Source organism: Leptidea sinapis, chromosome 5 (assembly GCF_905404315.1).
Source record: "Leptidea sinapis chromosome 5, ilLepSina1.1, whole genome shotgun sequence".
Classification (NCBI taxonomy): Eukaryota; Metazoa; Arthropoda; class Insecta; order Lepidoptera; family Pieridae; genus Leptidea; species Leptidea sinapis.
The window spans coordinates 565,540-580,869 of NC_066269.1; the positions used below are offsets into that span (position 1 = coordinate 565,540).

Sequence of the window (15,330 nt, forward strand, 5' to 3'; positions counted from 1 at the left end):
GAACATATACAACTCTCAGAGTCATTATTTCTCAAATCACTTAGTGCGACTGAAACCTACAAATACCTTGGTATATCAGAATGCCTCGGATTTTTAGATAGGGACATTAAACAGCTGGTGGCAGTACGTTTATTTAACCGACTAACTAAAGTTTTAAAAAGTCTCCTATCTGGTGGAAACAAGGTACGTGCTTTCAACAGCTGGGTAATGCCCCTATTAATATACACTTTCGGCATACTAAAGTGGACTCAGACCGAGCTTGACGCCCTAGATAGAAAGGTCCGTAAACTACTGACGACATAGCGAATGCACCATCCACGCTCATCTTTGATGAGATTATAATTCCCACGGAAATGTGGAGGCCGCGGGTTTCTAAGTGCCAAAAACCTGCATAATCGTGAGCTGTATAATCTCAGGGAATATTTCCTACGTGAAGAATGGGCAGTGCATGGAGAAATTGTGGCAGTAGACAATGGACTTACTCCGCTCTCTTTATCCAAAGAGAATTGGCGAAAACCGGTGATACTCAGTACTCAAGATCGCTTGAATGTATGGAAGGGAAAAGAGCTTCATGGACGGTTTTACCAGGCTCTCTACGGACCTGATGTAGACACGATTTCGTCTGTGATCTGGCAACGATTTGGTGACCTCTTTGGGGAAACTGAAGGATTTGCCTGTGCAATTGCTGATGTAGTTATCAAGACGAATAACTAGCGAAAATACATAATGAAGGATGGCACAGTAGACATATGTTGGGCGTGCCATCATCCTGGTGGACTTACCAGATAGACTTATCAGACATATTATTTCCGGTTGTTCTTGTCTTGCCAATGAAGAGTATTTGCACAGACACAACCAAGTAGCCAGGATTATCCATCAGCAACTTGCTCTTCGATACAATCTTGTGCATTTTGAAGTCCCGTATTATAAGTATACTCCGGAGCCAGTTCTGGTAAACAGCCGTGCCAAGCTCTACTGGGACCGATCTATCATCACGGACAGAACTAGCATTGCTAATAAGCCTGATATTGTGTTGGTAGATCGGTTAGAGCGTCGGGCGTTTATTGTTGATATCACCGTCCCGTGTGATGATAACCTTGTGAACGCTGAAATAGACAAATTGTCCAAGTACCTAGACTTAGCACACGAGGTTACTGACATATGGGATGTTGATTCAACAATAATTGTCCTAATAGTCGTTTCCATAAACGGTTTTATAGCAAAGAGCCTTGACCATCATCTCAAGAGGCTCTCACTTAATAACTGGATAAAGGGTCAGTTACAGAAAGCAGCTTTTTTGGGAACGGCACGCATAGTGCGGAAGTTCCTCAGTCTGTCGCCCTAACCTCCGGCGGAATTCTCGTGAACCAACGCCGGCGGGACTCTATTTTTTATATTTATATTTGTAATATTGTTTTTTATAAAAATGTTATATTTATATAACATATATAGAAAATAAGATGAAATTATAATAAAGAGAATAATAATAATAAAATATTTTATTTGCACCTAGAAAAAAACCTACACCTAGTAAAACATAAAATTAAAATGTAAAATGAAACTTAAACATAATAAAATAAAAGTAGTTCAAACATCAGCCGGAAATAGGCACAAGCTCGGCATAATATGCTGACACACATATCATGTATGTCCAGCGCCGATCTTCTGCTTGAGCCATTCTGTGACCTTGTAGCTGTCCCAATACTTAAATACGCTATGATTTGGATATTTTTTTACATTTCTTGTGAATACATGGTTTGCAACTTTCTCGGTGTAAACCAAGTGAAACCAGTATCTCTGTGACACAACGTCGCATCTGAAGGTTGCTCGCTCTGTGGTACTCAAGCGTCCTCAAGCGTCACCCAACTCTCGCCTACACTGTCAACTGTCAAAATAATTAAAGGATTTCTAGAGCCACATTAAATCAACAAACAATTGTCATTTTTTTTATAATATTTATGTTGCATGGCTCGTCTACTACGGCTCAGTTGGTACATTTACTTGCAGTTTTAGTGTTTATAATAATAAAATAACTAATCTACTACACAAAAATAAATAAATTAGAGGAACAAAACACAAAAATAGGGGGAAAATATACAAAAAAAAATGGTAATTTTTATTAAAAATATTCAAAGGGTAATTATAACTTGAGAAGGGTTCAGTTTAGGGTAGGGGGTTTCATAGTCAAATCAGTCAGGAATGATGGAAACTACAACCTCTTAAAGGATTTAGGTCGACTTACCCCATAAACCTGTATGATGGAGAAAACACAGCAATGATATGAAGAAGCAGTCCCATGTTTCTGTTAAAGACGAGAATATCAGCCATACTTAGTCTGTATATTGAGAATATGTTTCCTATTTCTTTCACCAGAGGGCGTTGCAAGCACTTTACCGCCAGTTTTACTGTCAGGCGCAATTGCAGTCTTCATCATTAGCAAGATCCTTGCTTCATTACTGTGTTTTCTTCATCATACAGGGTTATGGGGTAAGTCGACCTAAATCCTTTAAGAGGTTGTAGTTTCCATCATTCCTGTTTTGTCTTAATGCAAAACAGTCATATTATATGTCTTCCAAAACACAGCAATGATATGAAGAGCTGTTTGATATCTGCTGGTGATCCAAAATAACAAAACACAAGAATGCACTGTGATAGTAATTTTCATTTAATAAATTTTAAGATTTAACACAGTAACAATTAAATACAGTTAAACTGCTTTAAAATTGTTATAAAGTAAACCTGCTGTAATATCCTCACCGACAGAACTATTTACACACCTATAATAATATTTAGAATAAGTCTCCACACACTTCCAATTTGTCTGCGAACACCCCAGGATTGTTCTGAACTTCTGGAAGGAGCTGGGCTGGTTGGAGTAACTGACCATTACTGCACGCAAAATGGACCCATGCTAGTGGTTTAATTGCGGAAACAGGAGCCCCTATACCATACCATACCACTTCCAATTTCCTCTTTCCAATATTTCCTGAATGGGCCTATTGTCCAGGCATCCTCTAGAGGCTACTGCTAACCTTATACTGCCTGGGGAGTAGTTATCTATCTTGGCCAGTTTAAAAGCTGATCTGACCCAACCTACAAACGTGGTATTGGATGTCGGTTTTAATTTCCCAGTAATAGAAATAAAAAGAGAGTTGACTTCTGTATCCATATCTGAATACCCTCTGGCTTCTGACATCTTAATCAACTTTGTTCACATTAGGGACTTGGCAAAACTTGGGGTCTTGATGCTTCATAAGAAGCTAGCCTGATTGCCTATGTGATCCTGTGTCAGTTTTTGAGCCAAATCTTGGCCAAAACGTTAGTGTCCTCAGTCTCAATAAATCCTTGATCACTAAGTTCCAGAAGAGTTAGGAATCAACGCAGTCTGTCTGCTCTGGTAAAATAGGGTATCAAACAAGATTTTTACATCCCATACTGGGAGCTTAGCTGGGCGTGGTTTAGCCAAACTGACAGCTTTTAACACCTGCTGGATATAGAAGTTTTTTGACAGATTCTTAACATTTACTGCACAGGAAGTCGAGACTTCAGATTTGTGTAACAAAATTGTGCTGTAAGCAAAATTATTATGTAGGTGTAGACTGGCCAAAACACATCCTTACCCTCAGGCAATTTGCTATTTACACTATGAGATTGGCAACAGTGTAACCATTTTTCAAAGGTTTTGTAGTTTGCTTTTATAGTTGTTGTTCGTCCCTACTCAAGTCCTTTACATCATCTTCTCACCCCCAACTTTCCAGGCCTGAAGTTTCAGCTTGGCTGAGGTGGGGTTAACCCCGTTGCCATGTCTAGCAGAACCGCTCTGAGGTTCTCTATTGGAAGCGAGGGGCTAGCACGCGCACTTGGAGATCCGGGAACCAGAAGCACTGGGTCCATTGTGGCACTATCACAAGGTATGCCAGAACTCTGGGCATCATGCTTGGGGGTGGGAACTCCCACGCCCTCCCAAACTCCCACTTTTGGCTGAATGCGTCGCAAAAATCTGCAGAGTCATCCTTTGAGTCTAGACTCACTTAACTTTTTTTTTTATATATTATTAATAGGAGGACAAACGAGCGTACGGGTCACCTGGTGTTAAGTGATCACCGCCGCCCACACTCTCCTGCAATACCAGAGGAATCGCAAGAGCGTTGCCGGCCTTTAAGGAAGGTGTACGCACTTTTCTTGAAGGTACCCATGTCGTATCGTCCCGGAAACACCGCACAAGGAAGCTCATTCCACAGCTTCGTGGTACGAGGAAGAAAGCTCCTTGAAAACCGCACTGTGGAGGACCGCCACACATCCAGATGGTGGGGATGATATCGTAACGTGTGGCGTGTCGTGCGAAGGTGAAATTCGGCGGCAGGAATCAGGTTGAACAGCTCTTCCGACCACTCCCCGTGTTAAATGCGGTAGAAGACACACAATGAAGTGACGTCTCTACGCAACGCCAAGTGATCCAGCCGTTCACAGATCACTGGGTCCCCGACAGTTCGAGCTGCTCTGCGTTGCACGCGGTCAAATGGATCGAGCTGATACTGGGGTGCGCCAGACCAGAGATGACAGCAATATGTGTGGCCGGACCTGCGCTTTGTAGAGCGCTAGAATATAGGCCGGCTTGAAGTATTGCCGTGCTGTATTAATGACGCCCAGCTTCTTCGAAGCCAATTTGGCTTTGCCCTCCAGATGGCCACGGAATTGGCAATCGCTCGAGATTTCGAGACCCAGTATTCCGATACTAGGCGAGGCTTTAAGGGAAATGTTATCGAAGAGCGGTGATACGACAAATGGGGTTCTTTTAGTGGTAAACGCGCAAACTTGAGTCTTCTGGGGGTTAAATTGGACAAGGAACTCTCGGGAAGCCCAAATGATGGAAGTTTTGAGAGGAGCGCCTTGTGCCATACACGATCAAAGGCCTTCGCTATATCCAGGCTAACTGCCAGGCCTTCCCCCTTGCTTTCAAAAGCCGCCCCCCATCTATGTGTTAGGTATACCAGAAGATCACCTGCCGACCGACCATGGCGAAAGCCGTATTGTCGGTCGTTGATCAACTGGTGACCCTCTAGGTATACCAGATGTTGGCGGCTAATTATGCTCTCCATGATTTTGGAGAGCAGGGAGGTTATTGCAATAGGCCTATAGTTTGCCGGATCCGAACTGTCTCCTTTCTTTTGGATCGGATGGACTTGGGCTGACTTCCATGAGTCAGGGACTACGCCTTTGGAATAAGAGTGCCGGAATAAGCGCGTTAGCACCGGCGTCAACTCAGGGGCACACGTTCTAAGCACGATTGGAGAAATCTCAGTTTTTTTTTTAAAAGTACCTTTCTTATTATGTAAAATATGCTCACCCCGCTCAAAAACTTTTTTTTCTTTTAAATAGGCTGGAGTATTCAACCACACCTGAGACCCACAGCGGTGGGTGGGACATTTCTTAATGTGTTTCTAAGATTTGAGTTAGAAATTTCTTTTAAAATGCGGTCACACCTAACCTCAATACATTCAGAACGCTAGACCACTTATAATTGGCTTTGTGGTTTCTGAATTTTTGTGGATTAAAGATCCCGGTCCAAATATATTTGAAATCTTCTCAAATAAGGAGTTTGGATTTAAGCCCTACTGATCAACACCAGCCCAATCAACAATAGACTTTAACCCTGATCTTAATAGTTGTCTTTGTTCCAAAACCTTGTTGGATAAGCCAGTTAAGAACAACTCTGTTGAAGCTAAATTATCTTTGTTTTTATTAAAGAGGCATAGCTCATCATTGATCAAAAGAGAACTCAAAACATTTGTATAATTATGGATTTCCGCAAAGTAACGCCTACTTCAATCAATTTTCTTAAATCGGCAGGCATAGCTGAACAGGCGAAATTATACATCAAGTTGACCAAGCTTCAGCGTCTGGCAGCCCAAAACGTTTGGTTCAATCAACAGTGTAAACATCTAAAAGTAATTCCTAATTACATCAACATCCGATCTAACACACATTCACGCACAAGTACTAAACAATAATAATTTTTATATTATGTGAAAAAGGATCTCGCTTGAATGTGTTAGAGCAATTAGAAATAATAAAACACAAAAATACCATGCTTACATTGTTGAATGAACAAACAAATTTGGTTCCTTCACCATTATTACGTATCTCTTCCGGGGGTAATACGTCACAACAGCCCAACAATCACAGCGCGTCATTTCATGGGACATGGTATAAAAGAGCGGTTTCCGGCTCATTTGATAGTGCCGCTTGCGCCTCTCTCTCCCCAAGAGAAGGTCGGCTTCAGCCAACCTCAGGTGGTGTTTAGTGGGTAGGCACCTAGGTTTTACGTGAGTCCCACATAACCAACGCAGACTTAGGTTTGCGTCGGTATGCATGAGTATTCATCACCTCCCTCCCGTCGTTATCCCGGAGGGTAGCCCTTTCTCTTTGATTGGGTGCAAAAAAAATCTCATTTATTCAGTCTCGTGCCAGATTTTGGCGAGTTAACATGTCCTGAGGATGCCTCATGTAGAGGCGAAACACGTGTCGAATTGAGCGAAACTGGCGGTAAAGTGTATACAACGCCCTCTGCTGAAAAAAATAGTAAACATATTCTCAATATACAGACTAAGTATGGCTGATATTCTCGTCTTTAACAGAATCATAGGACTGCTTCTTCTTATCATTGCTGTGTTTTCGAAGACATTTAATAACAATTATTGTCAACCAATATTTAAGTTACTCATATTATATTGTGCATTAGGCTTAAAATTTTGAACTAAAAATACCTACGATATTATTTAATATTGTAATCAAAAACAAAATGATAATAAAAAACCAGCACCATACAATGAATACCAAGTAGATAAATATATTATTAAAATCAACTGTGATTAGAAATAGCCGAAAATAGATAATTAGTTCGGTTTTTTGTTGGTCGATGATACGCTGGTGCTGTCTTAGCAAACTAATATTTGTCGGTATCCGCGTGTGAATACAATTGTAACTTACAGTCTCACTTAATTAATGCTGTATGATCATTGATCACTGTTGCAAACAGGCGGAGAGAGCTAATAACATTCACACACACGAGTTATACCTTTACAAACAAAATCGTTTCACAATTTGATCAATATTCGCGCGAAAATAATTATTTACTATAAAATTCTGACGAGCGTATCTACTACCACAACATGATATCGGTCGAATCAGACAGTCGTTTGAATGACATGTGCATTTTTGAGTGCGAGGTATTTTTATGTTTATACATTGCAACAACCAGGGACAATCCATAGTATTATTAATTATTATGTGCAAAATAACAGTATCAATAAAATGACGTCGTTATTCAAGACCTTCAATTCTATGTCTGTTTGCCGATTTGTTTGTGGTTTTTTTTTAATAATATAGGCCCCGCGAAGCGAGGCTTCTACTTGGCCTTTAGAAGAACTTCTGTTTTCAGTTCAGGTTAGGTTACATTAATTTGATTTTCAAGATACTGGTGCGTTACCTATTCATGGGAGTGGGGGAGTGAGCAAGGGGACAGAGGACAATTCCCTCCCTCCCCCTTCGCCTCCCACCCCCTCCACCTGCGACACCATACTAAATTCTTACCAAATAAACCTTATAAAATATACCAAAGAAAATACTTGTCAAAAAATACAAATACAAAATACAAATTACTAGATTTGTTTCGAGAAATGATAAAACCGTGTGCTTTTATCATATCCCTGCGACATATACGAGTATATTATATTAGTTGTGTATGCTACAAGTATATTTATATAAATACACACACACGCGCGCGCACACACGCACACACACACACACACACACTTTTGCACACTAAACACTCATTTCCCTTCTTTTCCCTTTCTCTGATCATGTCTATTTTATATATAGTAACGTAACGTATAATGGTAGAACTTTCATAAATAGTTTTAAAGTACATATTATTTCATTTGTGTAATTTGCAAAAAAAAAGGTCAAAATTATATTTTTATTAGTTAACTTTTACGTGTATGAATAACTCTTAAGTATAATGTAATTTTGTTTGTTATAAATAAAGGTTAAAGAGCGGTGACTCCCAACACAGGCGATAAGCTTAACGGGAGACACCTGCCCCTAGTTTTTAAGTACTTTTTGTTAAAGAAATAAACAATTTATTATTATTATTTATTAATTTATTATTATTATTATTACCGGTTTTATAATCTAACCGACCGAACCGACTAAGGATGGACCGACGATGTGGAGTCAAGATCGCCGGAATACAATGGACGAGGTCAGCGCAGGACAGGTCGTCGTGGAGACCTTTGTGCAGCAGTGGATGTATTCAGGCTGATGATGATATAAAAGTTATAAGGACATCACCGAATTTGGTAGAAGCTGTGATTTTAATAATAATGCTAACACCAGGACCAAACATAATCTTGTTATGTCTACTACTCGATTAAGTCGAGTTGGAAATTCTTTTGTGGGGCGATGTATGTGCAACAACATTATCCCAGACAATGTTCAAATCAGAAATAAATTTTATTGTTCGATATTGTATTATGACGAATCTTTATTAAAACCCCGCTTATTTTCTGGCGTTCCTCTCAAGTCTGAGGCGTGCTTTTTCAAATGGGTCGTAGTTTTTACGTTCCTACTTTGAATAAAAATAACTGAATTTGAATTCAATATGACTTCATTTCAGTTCCATTTGCTTACAATCGAAATGTAATTTGATATAATAATATACGGTTGATTGTTCTGTAATTCGTAGGCGATCCTCCCACGAGAGCAACAACATTGACAAATGATGCGGAGACCTTGACCCCGTCAGCGATACAATTTAAATTGGACCGCGTCGCAGTGATATGTCTCGATTGTCACCGGAGTCACGATCGTTGGGAAATAACGATTGAGTGACAACGTGTTACATGCATTCAATATATCAGATCATAAAGATTATGAATACCTTTGATTTATATTTCATTCTTCATAGATTCAATCTGCGGCATCTAAACTATATTGTGTCAGTTATGTCTAGCATAGAGAAATTGCATTAATTTTTGATGCACAGTTTATCGCCAACTCTAACTACCTACTCACTACTCTAACTAAGGATGGGGCTTCATCTCCGTTCATCGGCCCAGAACCTTTTTCCCACGATCAAGAAATACTGGAAGTAGCCAAGTTACTGGTCCTCGCTACCAGGCCATAGGCAAGCTAAGCTGCTCCTATCGGCAACTATCAACGTGAGCGTGCTAAAAATGCATAAATTTGGACAGGAGATGAGCCCACACGGGGTTCCTCTCGGGCCATTGTAAGCTGAATGGGCACCTAGCCAGAATGAGTCTCAGTGAATAAAACCTGTGCAGATTCTACTGTGAAGCCACTGAAGACCAAACATCCAACTGGAATGGGCCATTCCCAGAATCAGGATAGGGTGTCTTAAAGTACCTTTGCTCAAAGCAAAGGACGTGCCCTGCCTAAGCCCACTAAGGATCCGACGCCTCTCAAAAGTAATTGGTCTTGAGGATATAATTTTGTAACTTTGGCACAGTAAAGGCACACGGTCCCTAGCTAGTAGCTTCGATTTCCACATTTTTTAGGTATAGTGAGCGGAGGGCAGGCGCTATAGCGCAAGCAGGGACATAATAGATAGGATTTAAGTGTATTTCGATCCCCAAATCTTAATGAAAAACATAATCTCGAACTCAGGCTAACCCAATAATGTATGACAATTTTTGTAGCGCTCTCAGTGATAAATAATGGGCGTGCTCCGCTTAAGGGCGCGCCGTTCTTCAAATTGCTTAGCAAGATATTGGAACAATTCTATATCAAGAACCTTAAAATAGAAATTTGTAAATTCAGGATATGATCTTGCGACTATCTTATGAGGAAACATAATGTCATAGAATTTCAATCTTAACTTTAAGTATCAGCATTAAAAAATACTTTGAACATGACGCAACTTTAGTATTAACGCGATAACATGGTAAGCGACGACTACGGTACAGCACTACACTACAGACGCGCGAGGCGAGACGTGCGGTCAGCGGGGGGAGATGCTCCCGCTCTTAACCCGAGCCCCGACTGAACTCAACTCGCGCCATATCTGTAGGTATGGTCATATATTTTACCAGTGTGAGCAACTTGGCACAGGATGCCGGCTAGACTATGGGTACCACAACGGCGCCTATTTCTGCCTTGAAGCAGTAATGTGTAAGCATTACTGTGTTTCGGTCTGAAGCGCGCCGTAGCTAGTGAAATTACGGGGCAAATGAGACTTAACACTTTATGTCTCAAGGTGACGAGCGCAGTTGTAGTGCCATTCAGAATTTATGGGGTTTTTCAAGATTCCTGAGTGGCATTGTATTGTAATGGACAGGGCGTATCAATTACCATCAGCAGAACGTGCTGAATATAGTACTTTACAGACGTGTTCCGTCACCGTAGCACTTTACAGACGGGGTCATCATCGATACAAAGTTAACTAATAAAACCCAGTATAACCATTGAATAATATATTTAATAATAATTTCTTAAAATATAATGTATATATTATTATGAAATAACTATCATCTCTCATTATATACAATCTGAACTGATTCGGATAATTCTGATTATGTAAATATTAACTAAAATATAAATTAATCACACGATATAAATAATCTTAATACTTGGTAATATCCCCTATCTTACGCTTAATTAAATATATCTTACAAACGACCTCCGTACCAACATTCAACAAACAGGAAATTATCGTTTTACTATCGTTTTCGAATCGAACAATATCTGAACTCGAAATAAATCAATATGTTGAAATTCTGGGCTTTTGGTTTCTTTGGGTAGACGGAGTTATTCTATGATAGAAATGCGACTTTGCATCTTAGATAATTTATACGTCTAGATATATCTATAAATTACGGTATACCGTGACAGCTGTGATCACGTCGAAAAAAATAGCGGTGAACTGTTGGCCTCTATTTTCAGCAAACAAACGCACACTAAAATCAAGTGACTGATGTATTCGACAGCGAGAGGCTCTGTCTAGACGTATATATTATGTAAGCGTTGAGTTTATAAATAAATGTAAACAAGAGTTTTAAATGGAAGGCACTGTCAGTGTTCCCAACACTAGTTGAACTTTATAGATCATAGGAGCCGGTGTCACTGTTCTTGTTGACACGCAGAATGAACTTGTACACGAGGCCCGCCACCACGCCTCCGACAATAGGTCCGACCCAGTACACCTGCAACAATATAATATTGTTATTTCTATATTATTTGAGTATTTTTCTACAAAATGTACTCTATTCACGCTTATGATTCTTTAATCGAATGGCTCGCGTACATCAAATCCGTCATCGGCCGAAGTATGCTCGGGCGACGACGCGGACGGCCGAACTCGGACGATCGAATCAAACACTTGAAAAATAAAGAGAGTGCGAGAGCGACACCAACACGATCGTCGAGTCCATTTGTTGGTATTTCTCGCCATTCTGCTTGCGTCCAAAGAGAATTTAAACACTACGCCTGCGTCTACCGTGCAGATTAAGCATATTTACGAGTATTAATAATTATTTACTAAAAAAAACATTTAAAAAAATTCGAAGAACTTGATGAGTTGTAATTATAATTCTGCTTAAGGTTGTGGTATTCACCCAGTTGTTTTCTGTACATAAATATTTCATTAACAAACACACCCCGATGTCGGTGACGTTGACCTCGGCGAAATTGCACAAAGATAATTTACTACCAAGTCCTCCATTTGAAAATCGCGTCGAAACACAATCGAGTATAGAATACCGGCTACGTCCAAATGTCAACTCGTCACGTGTGTTGTGGTGTGTTACAATGTAACAACATGCACGTCCTAGTTACTCGTCCGGGTAGTTCTGTCCGCCAATTTTTTGGACGCAATACGAATACGAATATTGCATAGTAACGTTGAAGTATTCAAACGATAAAAGGCGAAAATTACATTAAAAATATTAATAACTTTCTGCTGTGGGATGAGAATGTAATTTTTACTAGAAAGTGTAATACATAGAAGCCCTTTCATCATTATAGGCTTGTAACTGTATACTAATCACATGCGATGGTTATCAAAGATTGTTTATAACATAGTAATGATATAATTTTTAACCGACTTCAAAAAAGGAGGAGGTTCTCAATTTGTCGGTATTTTTTTTGTTTGTTACCTCAAAACTTTCGACTGGGTGAACCGATTTTGATAATACTTTTTTAATTTGAAAGCTGGTGCTTCCCGAGTGGTCCTATTGTAATTTGGTCCAGATCTGACCGTGACATCCATGAGAAAACCATAAAAGTCTTAAATTTGCTATACATACGTATAGAAAAGACGATGATAAATTTACGAATAACTCAATATCGCGCCAACCGATTTCGATGATTCTTTTTTTATTGGAAAGCATATACTTCAAAGAGAGTTTGGTCAGGTTCTTAGGTCTGATTACGGAATCCGTGAAAAAGTAAGGTAACACTGTCTGTAATCAAATTGCAAAGTACTTACGTTCATTGTTGCATTGAAAAATTTTGTATATTTACACATATTTAGACAAATTGTTAGTAAATGTACTTCAAATTCACTAAAAAACATAAAATAAAAAAAAAATAACAAAAAAACAACCGCCTTCAAAAACACTATTCCAAAACAATAGATATTATTGTAATTTTTGGATTTTATCGGTGTAATCCAAGATAGTTTTGTTGCTACATACATAGTTATACGTGAGATGTGCTTGAGTCGTGAGGAGGCGAGAGCCGAGAGTGGGTTGCGGCGGAAGGACACCGATTCCAAAAATAACAATAATCGTAACTAGACTTAGATTACCTAATTAATTTGATTGCATAAAAATACGCAATTATTTTTATACTTTTTAGTGCACATTATATCTATTGTTTTGGAATAGTGTTATTGAAGGCGGTTGTTTTTTTGTTTAAAATTTTAGAGAAGCATTTTATATTAGAAGGAAAATAATGGTATTGATGTCTGTAATGTCTTACAACTACACTGGACAGAAAATAAACCGGGCCAACCGCTACTTTTGAACTCTCATTTGATTTTCTCAAAAAGTATAAAACTTACAACAGTGAAAGTTATACCTACAGACAGTACGTTTCATAATGATTAAAGTGAATGTAATATTAATCATAATAAAACGTATTTTCTGTAAGTATAATTGGGCCAGCTGTAAGTCTTATACTTTTTGAGAAAATCGGATAAGAGACCCGAGTTAATTGATGGCCCGGTTTATTTGCTGTCCAGTGTATATTACAGGTGTTGTAATCAATACTACTGTTAATTACTATGCCAAGAGGGTTATATAGGAGATTAAACGAAAATTGTTTTATTAAAAAATTGTTATAATTATTATCTCGAAAAAAGAAATCAATGCTAAGAAGTACATTGTGATGAGAAAAATTATAAAATCCATTATTTCTTTATGATGAAAAAAAATTTTGAATATGTCTCTACTATAATTTCTTATGGCGAGGTAGCTCCATATTTGATAATTATTTTTTAATACAATTAAAGTTATTGTGTAGGGAATTTAACTTTCCTTACAACAAATTCTTTACAGAATTCACAATAATGCATTCAGCCCTCATCGTAATAAAACGAAACGACATTTTTATTTTGCCATGTGAATCCTATTTAGGTTAATATGATTGGATGTTTTCTCACCTCTGTGATGCTAGAAGTTAGAATAATATTTAATTTGTGACCAAAGGCCGTCAAGTGAGCCCGACGTTTGTCCGTTGAAGGCTTTAAGGACGCGTTCTCAAAACAGAGAGGTATCGAATCGCACTACTACACTGACAGCGCTCAAACACATACACGAACTTAAAGTTAATTGCGGGAATCAAATGAATTTGATACTTTAGCAAGTTTGAAATTTGTTTTTTTAATACCTATGTATTTTTGATAATTGTTTGATGTATTCGTATAGTAGTTAAATATTAGAACTTTAGATGGCAATTCTGTCGCATAACGTCGTGTGCAGTAATCGCAGTTTTTATTAAATCCAAGATGGCCGCCGCGCAAAATTATGATTTCAGCAATATGGGTATCGTATCCGAGGTTCTCGAGGGTGCGGAGAACGATTTTGGGATCATTTTTGAAATCCAAGATAGCCGCCGCGCAAAAATTTGATTTCCACAATATGGGTATCCTATCCGAGGTTCTCGAGGGTGCAAAGAACGATTTTGGGATCATTTTTGAAATCCAAGATGGCCACCGCGCAAAATTATGTATTCAACAATATGGATACCGAATCCCAGGTTCTCGAGGGTACAGAGAACGAATTTGGGATCATTTTTGAAATCCATGATGGCCGCCCCACAAAATTATGATTTCAACAATATGGGTATCGTATCCGAGGTTCTCGAGGGTGCAGAGAACGATTTTGGGATCATTTTTGAAATCCAAGATAGTCGCCACGCAAAAATATGATTTCCACAATATGGGTATCGTATCCGAGGTTCTCGAGGGTACAGAGAACGATTTTGGGATTATTTTTGAAATCCAAGATGGCCGCCGTGCAAAATTATGATTTCAACAATATGGATACCGAATCAGAGGTTCTCGAGGGCGCAGAGAACGAATTTGGGATCAATTTTGAAGTGAAACTTCTTTGCCCGCATGAGGGTAAAAATTTTACGGATGAAACGGAATAAAGTGTCACGAAAATGAAGGACGTTTTTATCCAAGAAGAGGGGAGGGAGATTGAGTCTGATTGAGATAGAGTGAGAAAATTCGAATATAGCCTGAAGCAGACGGTACAGCTATGAAGTAAAACAACTTCGCTACTAGCGTCTCATGCAGGTTTAGCGCGCGGCCACGAGTATGTAGAACATATTCCCTACTAGCTTTGTATCGTGCAGATTTAATGAGTAATAATAATTATTAAAACATCTAATAACTTCTAATATTGACAAAAATCAATTGTCAAATCTTTCAAAATTAAATTTTGAGATTTTTTTAATTAGATTGGTAACGGAATGTGTTTTGTAAATATTGTGGGTGAAAAGTCGAAACGTAAAAATTTCTATATTTTTAGGGAATGAAGAATTAATTTTGCATGTGGGATATTGTTGGACAGGCCTTTTATAATTTAATTTAAGTTTATGAATGAATTCTAATTTTGGCGATGTAAATGACACCCATGAAGAAAATTTTGTAGATTTCATAGGTGCCACAATGGATTTCGATTTTGACCCGATAGTTGATATTATTGTTGACCCCAAAAACCACGAAAATGACACCCATGATGAGAAGTTGGTGAATTTCATAGGCGCCATCTTGAAATTCGATTTTGACCCAAAATTCGTTAT

At 38.7% G+C, this 15,330-nt stretch overlaps 1 protein-coding gene across 3 annotated transcripts in view; it reads right to left on the reverse strand.

Annotated features, from left to right (window-relative positions):
- Nucleotides 1–10,478: 10,478 nt before the first annotated feature.
- The window catches only part of LOC126964683 (aquaporin AQPAe.a), a 121,537-nt gene continuing 116,685 nt past the window's right edge, over nt 10,479–15,330 (reverse strand). For all 3 annotated transcript variants that reach the window (XM_050807950.1, XM_050807948.1, XM_050807949.1), the window contains one exon: nt 10,479–11,222. In XM_050807950.1, the coding sequence (XP_050663907.1) occupies nt 11,118–11,222 (105 nt within the window). In that variant the 3' untranslated portion in view covers nt 10,479–11,117. The remainder of the gene's footprint in view (nt 11,223–15,330) is intronic.